Source organism: Sphaeramia orbicularis, chromosome 17 (genome assembly GCF_902148855.1).
Source record: "Sphaeramia orbicularis chromosome 17, fSphaOr1.1, whole genome shotgun sequence".
In the NCBI taxonomy this organism is placed as follows: Eukaryota; Metazoa; Chordata; class Actinopteri; order Kurtiformes; family Apogonidae; genus Sphaeramia; species Sphaeramia orbicularis.
Window position 1 is genome coordinate 33,207,029 of NC_043973.1, and position 18,417 is coordinate 33,225,445.

The 18,417-nt window shown below is 37.5% G+C and overlaps 1 protein-coding gene across 1 annotated transcript in view; it reads right to left on the reverse strand.

Annotated features, from left to right (window-relative positions):
- The window catches only part of LOC115436798 (junctophilin-1-like), a 48,192-nt gene extending 30,439 nt beyond the window's left edge, over positions 1-17,753 (reverse strand). Inside the window, exon 1 of the mRNA XM_030159737.1 lies at positions 17,098-17,753. Coding sequence (XP_030015597.1) covers positions 17,098-17,476 — 379 coding nt within the window. The 5' untranslated portion in view covers positions 17,477-17,753. The remainder of the gene's footprint in view (positions 1-17,097) is intronic.
- Positions 17,754-18,417: the final 664 nt, after the last annotated feature.

Sequence of the window (18,417 nt, forward strand, 5' to 3'; positions counted from 1 at the left end):
AGGATGCTTTGTAAGTGGAAACATTTTCATTAATTTTTACTTTTTTGTTCCTCTAAAAGAATCGTCATTAAAAGAGTTCTCATTATTATTATTATTATTATTATAGATTATTCTATTATCTAACTACTCCAAAACAGCTGGGTTATATGCGGCCCCTGAACTAAAATGAGTTTGACACCCTTCTGCATTTCCCAAATTTATCCTATTGGCCAGATTGAACCCTTTGGTGGTCCAGGTTTGACCCGCAGGCCATATGTTTGACACTCCCATTAATAGTAAATAATGAAATTTCTCGTGCAAATGAACAACAAAATGAAAATCTGTTGATCGTCATCTTGTTCCAACCCGCAAACAAAATGCAGCATGATTTGTTTACTTCATTTCCCTCACATTACACATCTCCGACTCATTCAAAACAACATAATCCTCCATTTCTAACAGGTGTCCCCCTCATTGTGCAGCTCTAGATGACCCCCCCCCCCCCTCCCCCCTTCAGATGCTGCCTGTGGCTTTGCTCTTGAATACTTCCTTATTCAGGGTGAAAATATTCACAGCTGAAGTTCCCAAAGATCTGACTTGACACTTCCACTACTTTCATGGATCCAAATAACCAGACTGAAAACTCTGTTCGAGTCACTCAAGTTGCACTGGGATACACGACCAACTAAATGAAGTAAAATAAAATAAAGTAAAATAAATCAAAAAAAAAAAAAAAGTGAAATGAAATGAAAGGAAATGAAATGAAATGAAAGAAATGAAATGAAAGAAAGTAAAATGAAATAAAATTAAATTAAACAAAATTAAATAAAATAAAACAAAATTAAATAAAATAAAGTGAAATAAAATGAAGTAAAATGAAAAAGAAAAGAAAAGAAAAGAAAAGAAAATGCTCTAGATTTCTCGACAAAGCCTTTTTGTTAGGGATGCATGCATTCTATCAGTCCAGAAGTTCTCAGTTGGTTTATTCTTATTTTATCCACAAATAAAATTCAATTACATGGCACTAAAATGATTCCCACATCACTCAAGAGAGGAGACAATAAAAAATAACAAACAAACAAACAAAAACACTGAATACAACAGCGACAGTAAAAATTATAGATAAATGTTTTACTCTTAATTCTATGATGCATTTCATGTTTACAGGATGCTTCCAGTCAGATGCAGAGTTTATTTTATGAAGCATTTTTATGAAATACTGTAAAATTTGGCCCTGATCCCAATGCCCAAAACCAGTTCACTTAACCCATAAAGACCCAGTGTGACTTTAGTGATAGATTTGTCTTTATTTAACATTTCTTAAGTGATTTATCACCATTTATTGTAAAAATTACCTCTGTATTTTGCGAATATTCAGTTAAAATCAAGTATTTTCTTCTACTTAATTTAGCGATCATGTAGATGTTCACAAAAGTTCAGATTAAAGTTGAGGGTTATTGTATCAAAAACAGAGAAATAAATATATCATTAACACAACATAATCTAAGCATCTCCATCCACTGTCACTGATCCACCTCCATGGGTTTTACTGGTGAATCCATCGATCCATTGGTCGTCGAGGGCCGGTATCCTGCATGCTTTAGATCATTCCCTCTTCCATCACACCTGGAATCCATTGCATCATTATCAGGTTTCTGCAGAGCATGATGATGAGCTGATCATTAATTAGAACCAGGTGTGGCTGGAAAAGGGAAATATCTAAAACATGCAGGATACCGACCCTCCAGGTTCAGAGTTTGACACCCCTGTTGTAGAAGATGATGGTGTTTCCATGGTAACTACAGAGCCTCTGAACATCCAAATGGGTCATATCTGATGACCATGAAAAGATGACAAACTGTATTTTACACCAATTATTGACATGTATTGACAGGATTAGTGGATCAACAGGTATTAAACAGTTTAGATCAGGAGATGGTTTTAGTAAAACGGTGGATGTTTGGGTCTTGATGAGTTTATTATCTGGGCATAAATTCTGTAAATTCATGCTCCACCTTTACCTCTGTTTTGAACGAAAGAAGACACATACAGGGTTTTTTCTTTTTACAACAAAACAAAAGAGGAGAAAATAAAACTCTGCTCAGATCTGGGTTGGGTGATATCACAATCTTAGATCATGAGTCATATTTGGCATGATCCCATTTTCAGATTAGGACATTCAGTTACTCTCCTACTCTGTTCATATTCATTTTACTGTGAAAACAAAGATTTTAGTAACATCCTTTTGTTTTTTTTTTTGTTTTTTTCTAATTGGTGATGCATTTTGATACGCAACAAACATAAAAAGAAGTTTACAGGGTGGGGAAGCAAAATTTACAATGAACATTTAGTTGTTTTTTCTCAGCAGGCACTACGTCAATTGTTTTGAAACCAAACATATATTGATGTCATAATCATACCTAACACTATTATCCATACCTTTTCAGAAACTTTTGCCCATATGAGTAATCAGGAAAGCAAACGTCAAAGAGTGTGTGATTTGCTGAATGCACTCGTCACACCAAAGGAGATTTCAAAAATAGTTGGAGTGTCCATAAAGACTGTTTATAATGGAAAGAAGAGAATGACTATGAGCAAAACTATTACGAGAAAGTCTGGAAGATACTATTAAAGAAGAATGGGAGAAGTTGTCACCCGAATACTTGAGGAACACTTGCGCAAGTTTCAGGAAGCGTGTGAAGGCAGTTATTGAGAAAGAAGGAGGACACATAGAATAAAAACATTTTCTATTATGTCAATTTTCTTGTGGCAAATAAATTCTCATGACTTTCAATAAACTAACTGGTCATACACTGTCTTTCAATCCCTGCCTCAAAATATTGTAAATTTTGCTTCCCCACCCTGTAATAGACTATTGTATATTAAATAGGGCATCAAAGTAGTTGAATCAAAGTAGAGTCGAGTAGAATTTGACTGAATTTGACAAAGTTCACCTCAACAAAATACAATTAAATATACACATACAGAAACTAACTGACTAAAGCTTGTCCTGAATGTCTTCTGTTTTCAGTTCACGATGGACAGAAAAAGTGTCATAAAATAGTGACAAATTATACACATTGTAAACTGACTGATTCCAAGACATTACTGAGAAAACCTAATCTGCTGCAATCATAAAGGCACCACACGAAATAATGCACAACATGATAGGAAGTGATAAAACCAGGCAACATAATAAGTAACAAAAAGAAAAGGAAAAAAAAAAACAAAATTCTTTCCCTGATATGTTTTCACATATACATAAATAATTGTGTATTGCCTATGTGTAATTAATTAATTAATACAGACTACCATGATTAGGAGATATTATCACATTTATTAATGATTGTATTTGTAGTAAATATTTGAAGTGCATATAAATATTATACTTTATATTAAAAACAGTTGATTACGTAAATCTGATTGTGTGTGAGGTGACTACAAAAGTATATGTGAATGGTTTTTATGGATGCTTTGTGTTACTGTAAAAATATATATTTAAACAAAGTGTGTTAACAAAGCAAAGGAAGCGGAATTCATTTAATTATTAGTTTGTAAAAAGGGGGTGGAGTCTATAAATTATACTTCTTCTCACTCCTTTTCGAGCACCGAAAATTTTGTTTGACCATGTTGTATGGTTCTTTATTATCTGATGATTCTATGTGCTCCAAATAAAATTAAACTAACTATATATTCAGCAGTGATTAAACAAAGAATTCCACACAAAATTCAAATGTATCAAATATGTACTGTAGTGTAATGTCTACAAAATACACAACTATCCATAGCTTTAATTGGAATAACCACCTTGTGATTTACAAGGATTAACCCATAAACACCCAGTGCTACTTTAATGGCAGTCCCCAAAATGAATTTTTCTCTTTTTTAAGTAATTTATCACCATTTATTACACTATTATCCTCTGTATTTTGCATTTTTAAGTGTAAATCATGTATTTTCCTATATTTAATTCAATAATTGTGTAGATCAAAGTGAGCTCAGAGTAAATTCAAAGTTTTTTTTTTTTTAATTAAAAACAGAGAAAACTGAAGAAAAAGTGACTTTTTAAGCAAAAATAAATAATTAACTGAACTTAACTGAACATAAAAAAAAATTTAACCTACGCAACACCCAGTGCTACTTTTGTGTCTGTTCCCAAATGATTTTTTCCTCTCTACTTAACCTTTCTTAAGTGATTTATCATATTTATTACAATATTCTCTTCTACACATTGATTTTTTTTCCAGTGACAATTAAGTATTTTCCTATGTTTATTTCACTGATCATATAGATGTTCATAAAAATTGAGATTAAAGTTGAACGTTATTGTATCACAAACAGAAACAACTGAAGAAAATATGACTTTTTCTGTAAATTCTCTCATTAACTGAACTTAAAACAACTGTGTCCTTCCACTGTCACTGATCCAACTCCATGGGTTTTACTGGTGAGTCAATGTTGTAGAAGATGATGGTGTTGCCATGGTAACTACAGAGCCTCTGAATGTCCAAATGGGTCATATCTGATGACCATGAAAAGATGAAGAACTGTATTTGACACCAATTATTGACATGTATTGATAGGATTAATGGATCAACAGGTATTAAACAGTTTAGATCAGGAGATGGTTTTGTCAGTGGTGGACGTTTGGGTCTTTAGGGGTTAAACTATGTCACATATTATAGTATTAAATAAACTATAAAATTAGATGCATTGTGTTAGTATGTAACGCAACAGTGACACAAAACAGAACCAAAACGCAGGACGGTGTATGTTTCAGATAAAAACAAGACGAGAACTTATTAAAAAAATAAAAAATGTGAAAGCACAAATGGCAGAAAAAAGCCCAAATCTGATCTGTGATCAGCCTGTTCACTGTGGGTGTAAATTCTGTTGGCTCAGTGTTCAGTTTTGGAGTCACTGTCCAGTATATTTTTGGTGCTGCACTGATTTTCTTAACCCTTTTAAGAGTGTCATTATAACAGGCCGCTTACAGTAGGTGTCTTCATGTTTCCTTTGCAATAAAAGTATCAGAAAATCTGTTTTTTTGTCCATTCTTTTGCACCTTTGTTTTCACAGGTAATTCAACTTTCAATATCTGGCCATTAATTATCATTATTATAAATAATAGATGCTTAAAACTATCTGTGGAGTAAAATTATAGAACAAATTGATTGTGGAGATAGAACAAATATCAAACTTAATTCAGTTTTAAGAAAGATATAAAAAATTGATTATTGTAAGGTACAGTATTTAGTAATGACAATGAGGGCTGTTTGTTTATGGATAATATTGAGTTGATAAATCTACTGTAATTATTGAAGAAAATCGTTGAATTGTTGAGTCTGTTTGTATGACTGTACTGCCATGAACATATTGTTGTGTATAATTCAGTTACTACATTATGGATTAGTTGTGGGTTGAATACTAAAATTAGGAAAATTGTATTGTTTGAATCTTGTATTAAGTTATTGATAAGGGTGTAAAAACACTGAGGGGCAGGATTACCCACTTTGCATATGTGGTCATAAAAAAGCACTATATAAATCTATTCCATTTATATTATTATTATCATTATTATTATTATTATTATTACTTCTTCCTACTCCTTTTTAACATACTTGAAGATAGATTCTGTTCATTTAACTGTTATTTTGTTTTTGTTTTATTTTATTTTGCTTTGTTTTGTTTTATTTGGTTTCTTAGCGTGTTCGAAATAAATAAATACATAAAATTAAATTAAATTAAATTAAAATGGTGTGTTTTAGTAAAAAAGAAAAAAAAACAGACTTGAAGTTTTTAGCATATTTATTATCAGAAACAACTGTAAATGTCCATAACCAAACTTTTTCAGATTGCAGAAATAAACTTTCAACGGTTTTCTATCTGCTCAAGCAGACTTTTTGGTCTGGAGCATTAAGTATCCATACTATGGCTTCATATTTTTTGTTATTTCCAGGTGTTTTTTAGCCTGTGTAGAAGTCTCTGAAACAGTCTCACATTGCTGCCATAAAGTGTTATACAGTGTCAGAAAAGCTCAGGATCTCAGCTTTCTGATGCCATTTGAATTTTGTGGATAGCACAAACCTATCAGAAGTTACGGTAATTTAAATGGTGTAAAGTGCAAAATGCAGCACCGGAGAGATTACTGTTGTTAAAGGGTTAAAGGATAATAGTAGTATGTTAAGTCGAGAGAAAATATTCACAAGTGTCTCGTTGAACATTATTGTCACTGTAATAATTAAGGTACTCAAATGCTTCTATGTGACTGTTTTCTTTCCAATAAATCAAAAACTCTTAAGATACAAAAGAACATATTCAGAATTAACCAGTGACGTCAGCAGTTCGTTTCATTTTTACAGACTGAACAACGTAAACTGTATTTATCACATTCTGTCAACACTGAGGACAGAATGATCTTAATACCCTTCACTTTTACTTTCACATCTGAGTATATTAGATGCAAAAACAATAAAATGAAAAAAAACAAAAACAAAACAGCACTCTTTCTGTCTCTCTGTTACTAACACACCAACTGCTTCTTGAAATAAAAGCATATGTTAAAGAACAGGTGCAGATTTAATCAACTGATTTACTTAAACTTGTAGTTTTTTCACCTCAAATAAACTTAAATTAGGCTAAAAAAAAAAAAAGTGCATATTTTACATAGTACATCCCTCTCCTCAGTCACTGAACCCAAAATATTATCAACAAGCAGCACAATTACTATTTCATTTTGCATATAATAATTATAAATGACGATTTTAATCATAATATTGACACAATATCTGTACAACTTTCATGCATTAATGGAAAGGAGCTGATCTGATACAATCCCAGTTACTCCCACAAACACACATCCATATACTGAACAGTTGTACAGGGTGTCCCATAAGTCTCCATACATAGGAAAAATAAACTTTTCTTGACATAAACCGTATTTATTTATATAATATGCTCTATATGACTGCCATTTTGTCGGGAACACATTTCAATGCGTGTCCTCCACTGCTGAAGAACTATAAAGAAGAAATATAAATACATGTTAGAACCATATGTATTATGTCCCCTATGTATGGAGACTTATGGGACACCCTGTAGTTTAGCTATAATTAACATAATAAAGAAGAACACAGTAATATACAATCCATTACTCCTATGGTGAACAGTATCATCATCACTGTATTATCCTAAATTACATCCAAAAGTATGTACACTAAATAAAATAAAGTATTATAGAATTACATAATAAAGTATTTTTACCCCTTCTCGTCAAATGATAGATAAAAAAAATAAAATAAATAAATAAATAAAGTGTAACAAAGGCTCAGTATCTAATCATTGTACCAGTGTAAATATGATTACTGATGAGTACAAACAGGACCAAAAATAAAAATTTGAGATGAATAAATGTTGTTTACATGACTGTAATTAACAACACTACAGTCTGTTAACTATGTCACCACTGTAGTAATAATGCCAGCAAAACACCTTATGAAGAAGGAAAAAAAGCCTTTTACTGACACTTAATTTTGTGTACACACATAATATATACTTTGTTAGTAAAAAAATTAACACGATTCACAATATATCACAATATTTCATTTCATGATCAATATTAAAAAGTACTGTATCGATATTTTTAGGAATTTATTCAAATGCAGAAATGGCAGAGGTTCATTTTGGATTTTCTATTTTGTTTACATTTTTTGGGAATCGTGAAAGCTCTTTTATTTATATTTTCACATGGGTATTTTGCTCCGTTGTTTGTATAGCCTACTAAAATAAGTAGTATTATGATATTGCATGGCATGCATGTAGTTTTGTTAAAATTGATAACACTGTTTTGTTAAATAATGGTTATTGCAAACTTGCGAAAAGCACTTTTTACTGTTTGAAAGAGGATGATGTTAGTTCCTTTGTTGGGATTGCACAAAAACTGTACTGTCTGCAAAATATAATTTTATGTATTTATGTACAGGGTGGGGAAGCAAAATTTTCAATCAACATTTAGTTGTTTTTTCTCAGCAGGCACTACGTCAATTGTTTTGAAACCAAACATATATTGATGTCATAATCATACCTAACACTATTATCCATACCTTTTCACAAACTTTTGCCCATATGAGTAATCAGGAAAGCAAACGTCAAAGAGTGTGTGATTTGCTGAATGCACTCGTCACACCAAAGGAGATTTCAAAAATAGTTGGAGTGTCCATAAAGACTGTTTATAATGGAAAGAAGAGAATGACTATGAGCAAAACTATTACGAGAAAGTCTGGAAGATTCTATTAAAGAAGAATGGGAGAAGTTGTCACCCGAGTATTTGAGGAACACTTGCACAAGTTTCAGGAAGTGTGTGAAGGCAGTTATTGAGAAAGAAGGAGGACACATAGAATAAAAACATTTTCTATTATGTCAGTTTTCTTGTGGCAAATAAATTCTCATGACTTTCAATAAACTAATTGGTCATACACTGTCTTTCAATCCCTGCCTCAAGATATTGTAAATTTTGCTTCCCCACCCTGTATGTATATATTTATTTATTTATTTTTATGTGTGTGTGTGTTTTTGTACTGGTAAAGCTGGATGTTAAAACTTTATTTATCCAAATCTTGCTTTTTTTTTTTTTTTACATAAGAAAGTTTTGTGATATCGCATTAGATCCTGTTCTGATCAAATAAAAATTGGCATATTTCTGGTGTAATTAGATTTTTCCAGGAAATAACACAAAAAAAAAAAAAAAAAAAACTGCGTTGTTAACAGTATTGTGATATATCGTATCGTAATCCTAGTATTGTGATTTGTATCATATCACCATTTTCTTAGCATACATGACATAACTTCAGTATACAAAGCACATTGTTGGAATATTCAACCAAGGTATAAAATCCAAACAAAGCATGTACTATGAGTGAAAAATAAGGAAATGAATAAGTAAACTGGATGTGATATACTGAACATTACAAAACCATGTTAGAATATAAATACAGAGCAAAAGAAGAAGTGAGATTATGTTACTGACTACATATTAATGCGTGACTGAAAGAGCAGCAGTTAAACAGTGGTAAAAAGATGTGGAAATAATTTCATTCATTTCATTTATTTGTTCATTTTGAGCATTAACAGAACACGTGCAAGTTCAAAAAATTCCAAAATCATTCATTTACACTTGAAAGGGAGTGGGAAGAAGAAAAAAATTATGATAGATTATAACACTAAATTTTAAACATGATTTAACATGACACGTTTACTCCTGGTTAATAATAGTGTCATGACCAGATGAGTCAAATGTAGGTTTGTCACACCTACTACACACAGTTATTTTATCTGACTCCAGTCTTTGTGTATAAGGGTTAAAACTGTTTCCATTCAGCTGTGTAAACCTACCAGAAATGTCACATTTCATCACTATTTCCACATTATTTTCCACTGTTTGAGCTCCGAGTACCGTGTTAATCGGTTGTTTCTCGAGGCTTTTAACGTCTCGCTACATTTCAATGAGCTTTATCTGTAACTTTGTATATTTCAGTAATGTTTTGTATTATTACGTTATTTATATCCTGTCTGCCCTTGGTGCTTTTTTTGTTTATGACGCCTAAAAAGCATAAAGAAATGTGTATTTACATGCTTGGATGTTCACTGACAGTAAATGGCTCTTTTTCTGGTGTTAAAATTAGGCTCACAGCACAAAAGTGGCATAAAATGAACAAAAAAAAAACACCAAATGACAATGAAATGTCAACTAAAACTGCATGATTGTGACCAAAATCCTCCGCTCAGCACTTTAAAAAGACCTCATTTCAGCTGCGGCCTTAAGTTGCTGGTCCTAAACTGGATATTTTTACGGTTTGCGACAGGTCAGACGTATATGTGCGCCTGTCCTCAGGTCAGCATGGCTCTAAATTTAATTGTGGTCTAAATCAGGCTGAGCAGCAGGTGTTTCTGTTTACATGAAGTGACACATTTTACTTCCTGACAGTTTGTTTAACAAGAATGAGGCAGCAAGAAAAGCATCTGACAAATGAGAAATGTAACATGTAACACTTAGACGGCAGTAATTTACCCATACTTCAAATGTTTGTCACAGATGAAACTAGAATGAAGATTATTTTACAGCTTCTTATAATTTTGTCTCATGTGAAAAACTATTAAACTGAACTGCTGATCATACAGTCAGTAAGGAATCATAAAAACAACACTTCAGTGGTTCATTATAGAACATTTGCAGACTAAGAAATGACTCATTCACAGTTTTATTACTTATTACTATTATTATTATTATTTTATTATTTCTATATCTTTATGTTGCACATTTTTTCTTGCACTTTATTCTGTTGCTATTGACTAATGAATTTCCACACTGTGGGATCAATAAAATCTCCAATCTAATCTCATCTCATCTAATCTAGTCTAATCTAATCTAATCTAAATCTACTCTAAATCCAAACTAATCTAATCTAAAATAATCTAATCTAATCTAATCTAAATTTACTCTAAATCCAAACTAATCTAATCTAAAATAATCTAATCTAAATCTACTCTAAATCCAAACTAATCTAATCTAAAATAATCTAATCCAATCTAATCTAAATCTACTCTAAATCCAAACTAATCTAATCTAAAATAATCTAATCCAATCTAATCTAAATCTACTCTAAATCCAAACTAATCTAATCTAAAATAACCTAATCTAATCTAATCTAATCTAATCTAATCTAATCTAAATTTACTCTAAATCCAAACTAATCTAATCTAATCTAATCTAATTCTACTCTAAATCCAAACTAATCTAATCTAAAATAATCTAATCTAATCTAAATCTACTCTAAATCCAAACTAATCTAATCTAAAATAACCTAATCTAATATAATCTAATCTAAATCTACTCTAAATCCAAACTAATCTAATCTAAAATAATCTAAAATAACCTAATCTAATCTAATCTAAATCTAGTCTAAATCCAAACTAATCTAATCTAAAATAATCTAATCTAATCTAATCTAATCTAAATCTACTCTAAATCCAAACTAATCTAATCTAAAATAATCTAAAATAACCTAATCTAATCTAATCTAAATCTAGTCTAAATCCAAACTAATCTAATCTAAAATAATCTAATCCAATCCAAACTAATCTAAATCTCACCAAAATCTACTCTAATCTAATCTAACATTTAACATTTCATATTCTGAACACATGTAAACAGAAACAACTAGAAAAGCACTCGGAGAGCAAAGACCTCCGCCAAGGCAGATCAGTGCCCCACCCACCCCACCCCCCAATCACCACCAAAATTTAATGATTTGTTCCTTGTGCCAGAATCAACATTTCATAAAATTTTCCTGAAAATCCATCCATAACTTTTGGAGTTATCTTGCACACACACACACACACACACGCAGACAAACTCTGATGAAAACATTATTACCTCCACCGTTACACTTGGCGGAGGTAACAATGAAAGTTGTCTCAAATTGCTTCACAGTCTGTATTTTAAATGGGTATAATTTTACACCTGAGAGCAAATAAGAACTGTGGTCCCTAACTGACACCCCCCCACCCCCCCACCCCCCACAAGGACGGAGCACTGGTGGTTAAAGAGGAAACCAAACTAGGGCTCGACTTCCTATCAGGACCAAACAGCTAAAGTTTATCATTAACTGATAAGTGTGAGAGGTTGGCTTTTATTGATTATTATTGTTTTTATTAATTCTTTTAACTGTTTTATTTGTTTTTATATCTGTGTACAACACTTTCGCCAACTGCGTTACATAAAGTTGACTTGATAATAAATTCATTATCCTTAATGCTCTTTTAATTTGAGTGTCAAATTAAAAGCTTTTTATTAAAGTTGGTCAGCAGTACTTTAAATTAATTTTATTTTTCACTTCAGGGTTTGAGGGTAGGGGCTGCAGGATTTGGTGGAGGCAGAATTACAGAGGTAAATACTGCGATTTCTGATTTTATTTACTGAAAAAATACCCAAAAATATTGGGACTTTAATTTTTGCACATCTTATATGTTTAGTTTTTTTTGTTTGTTTTTTTCAGCAACCTCTAGGGCTGAAAAGTGAAGTCAGTGTTGAAGTGGAAGAACCTCAGACCCTTTAATGCAAACTCATTCTAGTTCAGTTTAGGCCACAAGCAACCCAAATATGACCACAAAGGGGTCAAACTAGTAAAATAATAACATCAAAACCTACAAATAATATCAACTCCAACCTTTTCTCTATGTTTAGGGTGAAACAAGTAAAAATACATTAAGGAAAATACAAACTATTCTTTAAAAAAAAATGTGAATAACAAACAACCATGAACAACTAACCGAAATTTACTAATATTATATCTCAGTTTATCATTTCCACATGTGCATTACAACTTACAGATGACAGTGGATCTACAAAGACATGAAACCCTTAGTAACAGACAGAAGACTGTTCAAAGTACACTTCTCTTTGATAATTCATGTTATTCACATTCTTTTGTGAGAGGATAGTTTATAAATGTCAAAATGTTGATGTAATTTTACTTTTCTTACAACAAAATAAAGACAAAATTTTGGAGTTGTCATTATTTATAGGTTATTATGATAGTATTTTAGTGGTCTGACCCACTTCAGACCCAGATGGGCTGTATCTGGCCCCTGAACTAACACCCTTAACTGTTAATATCTTCAGTGTAATTTTTGTATTTCACAAATTCATTCCACGGACCCTTTGGCGGGCCCACAATAAGAGCCTACAATACATATGACACCTGCCTGTAGCTTTTCATTAATCCTTAAAGAACCATATATATATATATATATTTTTTTTTTTTTTAAATCACAACTTCCAAATGATTTTTATTTGACAGTGATGAGCCTTGACTTATTAAATATTAAGATAACAACATATAAGGCAGGTTCTGAGCATCACCAATGTGGATTTATCATGTATTAAACCATGTTTCATTTTAGAAAATATGACAAAAATACTCCTTAAACTAACTTAACCCTTAAAGACCTAGAACCATTTTAGTGATGACTTCAAATTAATATTTTTTTCTATATATTTAACCTTTCTCAAGTCATTTATCATCATTTATTATAATATGATCCTCTGTATTTTGCATTTTTCAGTAAAAATCATGTATTTTCCTATATTTCATTTGCCGATCACGTAGATGTTCATAAAAGCTCAGAATAATTTCAAAGATTATCACATAAAATCACTAAAAAAGTGACTTTTTCAACAAAATACATCATTAATAGAATGTAAACAATAGTGTCTATATCCACTGTCACTGATCCAACTCCATGGGTTTTACTGGTGAATCAATGTTGTAGAAGATGACGGTGTTTCCATGGTAACTACAGAGCCTCTGAACGTCCAAATGGGTCATATCTGATGACCATGAAAACTAAGAAACTACATTTTACCTCAGATATTTACATGTATTGATAGGATTAGTGGATCAATAAATATTATTATATATTTCAGATCAGTAGATGCTTTTGGTCACAGGTCACTTATCAGCATTTATTATATGATCTTCTGCACTTTGCATTTTTCAGTGAAAATCAGTGTTTTCCTCTGTATTTAATTGAGTGAGTATATTGATGGTCACTAAAAGTTTAGAATAAAGTACATTTTACCTGAATTATTCACATGCATTGATAATATGGATCAACAGGTATTATAAAATGTCTATCAGTACATGCTTTTGGTCAAAGGTCACCTTTCCAAGTGATTTATCAGCATTTCTTATGATTTTTTGCTGAAAATCACTGTTTTGCTTTATATGTAATTTAGTGACTATGATGATGTTGACAAAAGCGTCAACATTTGTTAAACATTTTATATCAGTAGATGCTTTTGAGCACATGCAGGTCACTTTTTCAAGTAATTTATCAGCTTTTATCATAATATAATCCTCAGCATTTTGCATTTTTCTGTGAAAATCAGTGTTTTCTTCTATATATAATTTAGTGACTATGATGTTGATCATTAAAACTTTGGAGTCAAACTGTATTTAACCTGAATTACTGACATGCTTTGATAATATTAATGAATCAACAGGTATTAAAAATTGTACATCAGTACATGCTTTTGGTCAAAAGTCACTATTCCAAGTGATTTATGATTTTATCCTCTGTATTTTACACTTATCAGCATAAATCAGTGTTTCCTCTGTATATAATTTAGTGACTATGCTGATCATTAAACCTTTGGAGTTAAACTGGATTTGACCTGGATTATTCCCACGCATTGATTAAAGTGGATCAACAGCTGTTAAACCTGACAGATCAGTGGCTGTTGTCTGGTTTCTAAGTTTTCTTGTGCTGATGTGTGGGTGCCCAGTGGGTGTCCTGTAGGTGTCTAGTGAGTGTCCAGTGGGTGTCCAGTGGGTGTCCTGTGGGTGTCCAGTGGGTGTCCTCTGGGTGTCCTGTGGGTGTCCAGTGGGTGTGCTGCAGGTGTCTAGTGAGTGTCCAGTGGGTGTCCAGTGGGTGTCCTCTGGGTGTCCTGTGGGTGTCCAGTGGGTGTGCTGAAGGTGTCCTGTGGGTGTCTAGTGGGTGTGCTGTGGGTGTCCTGTGGGTGTCTTGTGGGTGTGCTGTGGGTGTCCAGTGGGTGTCCTGTGGGTGTCTAGTGGGTGTGTTGTGGGTGTCCTCTGGGTTCCCAGTGGGTGTCCTGTAGGTGTCTAGTGAGTGTCCAGTGGGTGTCCAGTGGGTGTCCTCTGGGTGTCCTGTGGGTGTCCAGTGGGTGTCCAGTGGGTGTGCTGTGGGTGTCCTGTGGGTGTCTTGTGGGTGTGCTGTGGGTGTCCATTGGGTGTCTAGTGGGTGTGCTGTGGGTGTCCTGTGGGTGTCCAGTGGGTGTCTAGTGGGTGTCCTGTGGGTGTGCTGTGGGTGTCCAGTGGGTGTCTAGTGGGTGTCCTGTGGGTGTCTAGTGGGTGTCCAGTGGGTGTCCAGTGGGTATCCTGTGGGTGTCCAGTGGGTGTCAAGTGGGTGTCCTGTGGGTGTCCTGTGGGTGTCTAGAGGGTGTCCAGTGGGTGTCCAGTGGGTGTCCTGTGGGTGTCAAGTGGGTGTCCAGTGGGTATCCTGTGGGTGTCCTGTGGGTGTCCTGTGGGTGTCCAGAGGGTGTCCAGTGGGTGTCCAGTGGGTATCCTGTGGGTGTCCTGTGGGTGTCAAGTGGGTGTCCTGTGGGTGTCCTGTGGGTGTCTAGTGGGTGTCCAGTGGGTGTCCAGTGGGTATCCTGTGGGTGTCCAGTGGGTGTCCTGTCGGTGTCAAGTGGGTGTCCTGTGGGTGTCCAGTGGGTGTCTAGAGGGTGTCCAGTGGGTGTCCTGTGGGTGTCTAGAGGGTGTCCAGTGGGTGTCCTGTGGGTGTCCAGTGGGTGTCTAGTGGGTGTCCTGTGGATGTGCTGTGGGTGTCCAATGGGTGTCCTGTGGGTGTCCAGTGGGTGTCCTGTGAGTGTGCTGTGGGTGTCCTGTGGGTGCCCAGTGGGTGTCCTGTGGGTGTCCAGTGGGTGTCTACTGGGTGTCCAGTGGGTGTCCTGTGGGTGTCCAGTGGATGTCTAGTGGGTGTCCAGTGGGTGTCTAGTGGGTGTCTAGTGGGTGTCCTGTGAGTGTGCTGTGGGTGTCCTGTGGGTGCCCAGTGGGTGTCCTGTGGGTGTCTAGAGGGTGTCCAGTGGGTGTCCTGTGGGTGTCTAGTGGGTGTCCTGTGGGTGTCCAGTGGATGTCTAGTGGGTGTCCAGTGGGTGTCTAGAGGGTGTCCAGTGGGTGTCTAGTGGGTGTCCTGTGGGTGTCCAGTGGATGTCTAGTGGGTGTCCAGTGGGTGTCCTGTGGGTGTCCTGTGGGTGTCCAGTGGGTGTCTAGTGGGTGTCCTGTGGGTGTGCTGTGGGTGTCCTGTGAGTGTGCTGTGGGTGTCCTGTGGGTGTGCTGTGGGTGTCTAGTGGGTGTCCAGTGGATGTCTAGTGGGTGTCCAGTGGGTGTCCTGTGGGTGTGCTGTGGGTGTCCAGTGGGTGTCTAGTGGGTGTCCTGTGGGTGTGCTGTGGGTGTGCTGTGGGTGTCCTGTGGGTGTCTAGTGGGTGTCTAGTGGGTGTCCTGTGGGTGTGCTGTGGGTGTCCTGTGGGTGTCTAGTGGGTGTCTAGTGGGTGTCCTGTGGGTGTGCTGTGGGTGTCCTGTGGGTGTCCTGTGGGTGTGCTGTGGGTGTCCTGTGGGTGTCCTGTGGGTGTGCTGTGGGTGTCCTGTGGGTGTCTAGTGGGTGTCTAGTGGGTGTCCTGTGGGTGTGCTGTGGGTGTCCTGTGGGTGTCCAGTGGGTGTCCTGTGGGTGTGCTGTGGGTGTGCTGTGGGTGTCCTGTGGGTGCCCAGTGGGTGTCCTGTGGGTGTCCAGTGGGTGTCTAGTGGGTGTCCTGTGGGTGTCCTGTGGGTGTCTAGTGGGTGTCTAGTGGGTGTCCTGTGGGTGTGCTGTGGGTGTGCTGTGGGTGTCCTGTGGGTGTCCTGTGGGTGTGCTGTGGGTGTCCTGTGGGTGTCCTGTGGGTGTCTAGTGGGTGTCCAGTGGGTGTCCTGTGGGTGTCCTGTGGGTGTGCTGTGGGTGTCCTGTGGGTGTCCTGTGGGTGTGCTGTGGGTGTCCTGTGGGTGTCCTGTGGGTGTGCTGTGGGTGTCCTGTGGGTGTCTAGTGGGTGTCTAGTGGGTGTCCTGTGGGTGTGCTGTGGGTGTCCTGTGGGTGTCCAGTGGGTGTCCTGTGGGTGTGCTGTGGGTGTGCTGTGGGTGTCCTGTGGGTGTCTAGTGGGTGTGCTGTGGGTGTCCTGTGGGTGTCCTGTGGGTGTCTAGTGGGTGTCTAGTGGGTGTGCTGTGGGTGTCCTGTGGGTGTCCTGTGGGTGTCTAGTGGGTGTCTAGTGGGTGTGCTGTGGGTGTCCAGTGGGTGTCTAGTGGGTGTCTAGTGGGTGTCCAGTGGGTGTCCTGTGGGTGTCTAGTGGGTGTCTAGTGGGTGTCCAGTGGGTGTCCTGTGGGTGTCTAGTGGGTGTCCAGTGGGTGTCTAGTGGGTGTCCAGTGGGTGTCCTGTGGGTGTCCTGTGGGTGTGCTGTGTGTGTCCTGTGGGTCTGGGTGGGGGGTGTTGTACCGTGCAGCCCCTCCCTCTCACCTCCATCCCCGTACGTCTCCACGCCGTAGCCGTCCTGCAGCCCGTTGCTCCAGGTGCCTTCGTACCTGGCCGGTGTGTTCAGGCTCTGCCGAACCCCGTACCGGCCCTTGTACCCGTGCGTCCACTCCCCCCGGTAAATCCACCTCCCTTTGGTTTCCACGCCCAGTCCGTGTCGTTTCCCCTGCGCCCAGTACCCCTGGTACAGGTTCCCGCTGGGCCAGGTGTAGACCCCCACCACCTCGAACCCGTTGGACCAGGACCCGGAGTACTCTCCCTGGCCCTTGGGTCCGGTGCACACGCCGTGGCCGTGGGCTTTCCCGTCCTCCCAGCCTCCGCAGTAGGTGCCGCCATCGTCAAAGTCGAACCGACCGCCCGTCATTCAGAACCGGAGGGTGAGAGCGGAGCGGAGCGGCGGGAGCTGAGGACCGGAGGACCGGAGGACCGGAGGGTGCGTTCACAGGAGTGGGCAGGCGGACGGACGAGCCCCGGACAGGAGGACAGCTGCGGGCGGAGGAGTGACGGGACTCTGGCGGAAGGCGGATCCGCGCATCGGCGGTGCTGTGTCGGTTACTGGAAGCGGGGACGTGGGAGGGTGAGAGGCGGCCGCCACGGCTGCCACAGTTCCACAGCTCCACTGCTGAGTGTTGGAAGACTGTCAGACTCCCACTCCCACTGTGGACACAACTGAGAAAAGTTGTACCACAGAAACACGGAGGGGCTTCCGCTAGGACCTGTCAAAATAAAAGCACCAGTGAGGAGATGACTGGTGTAAATGAGGATGGATGGATGGATGGATGGATGGATGGATGGATGGATGGATGGATGGATGGATGGACAAACGAACAGACGGACGGATGGATGGATGGATGGATGGACAAACGAACAAACAAACAGATGGATGGTTGGATGGACAGACAGACGAACGGATGGACGGACGGACGGCCAGATGGATGGATGGATTGATGGATGGATGGACAATTTAGTCAGTAGTAAATCTGATCTTTTTATTTTCCTCTAAACTTACTCTTCTTTACTGCTGCATTCTATTTATAAATGTGTTCTTGTGTTCATATGTATTTCACTTATCACTATACTTATTCCCTACACTAGAACATAACTTATTTTATAATGTAATCCTTCAGCTGTATTTGTGATCAGTAAATTAAATATAGGAAAATACTTAATTATCACTGGAAAAAAAAAATCAATATACAGAGAAGAAGATTGTAATAAATCATGATAAATCAATTAGGAAAGATTAATTAGAGAGAAAAAATCATTTGGGATCTGCCATAAAAGTAGCACTGGGTCTTTATGGGT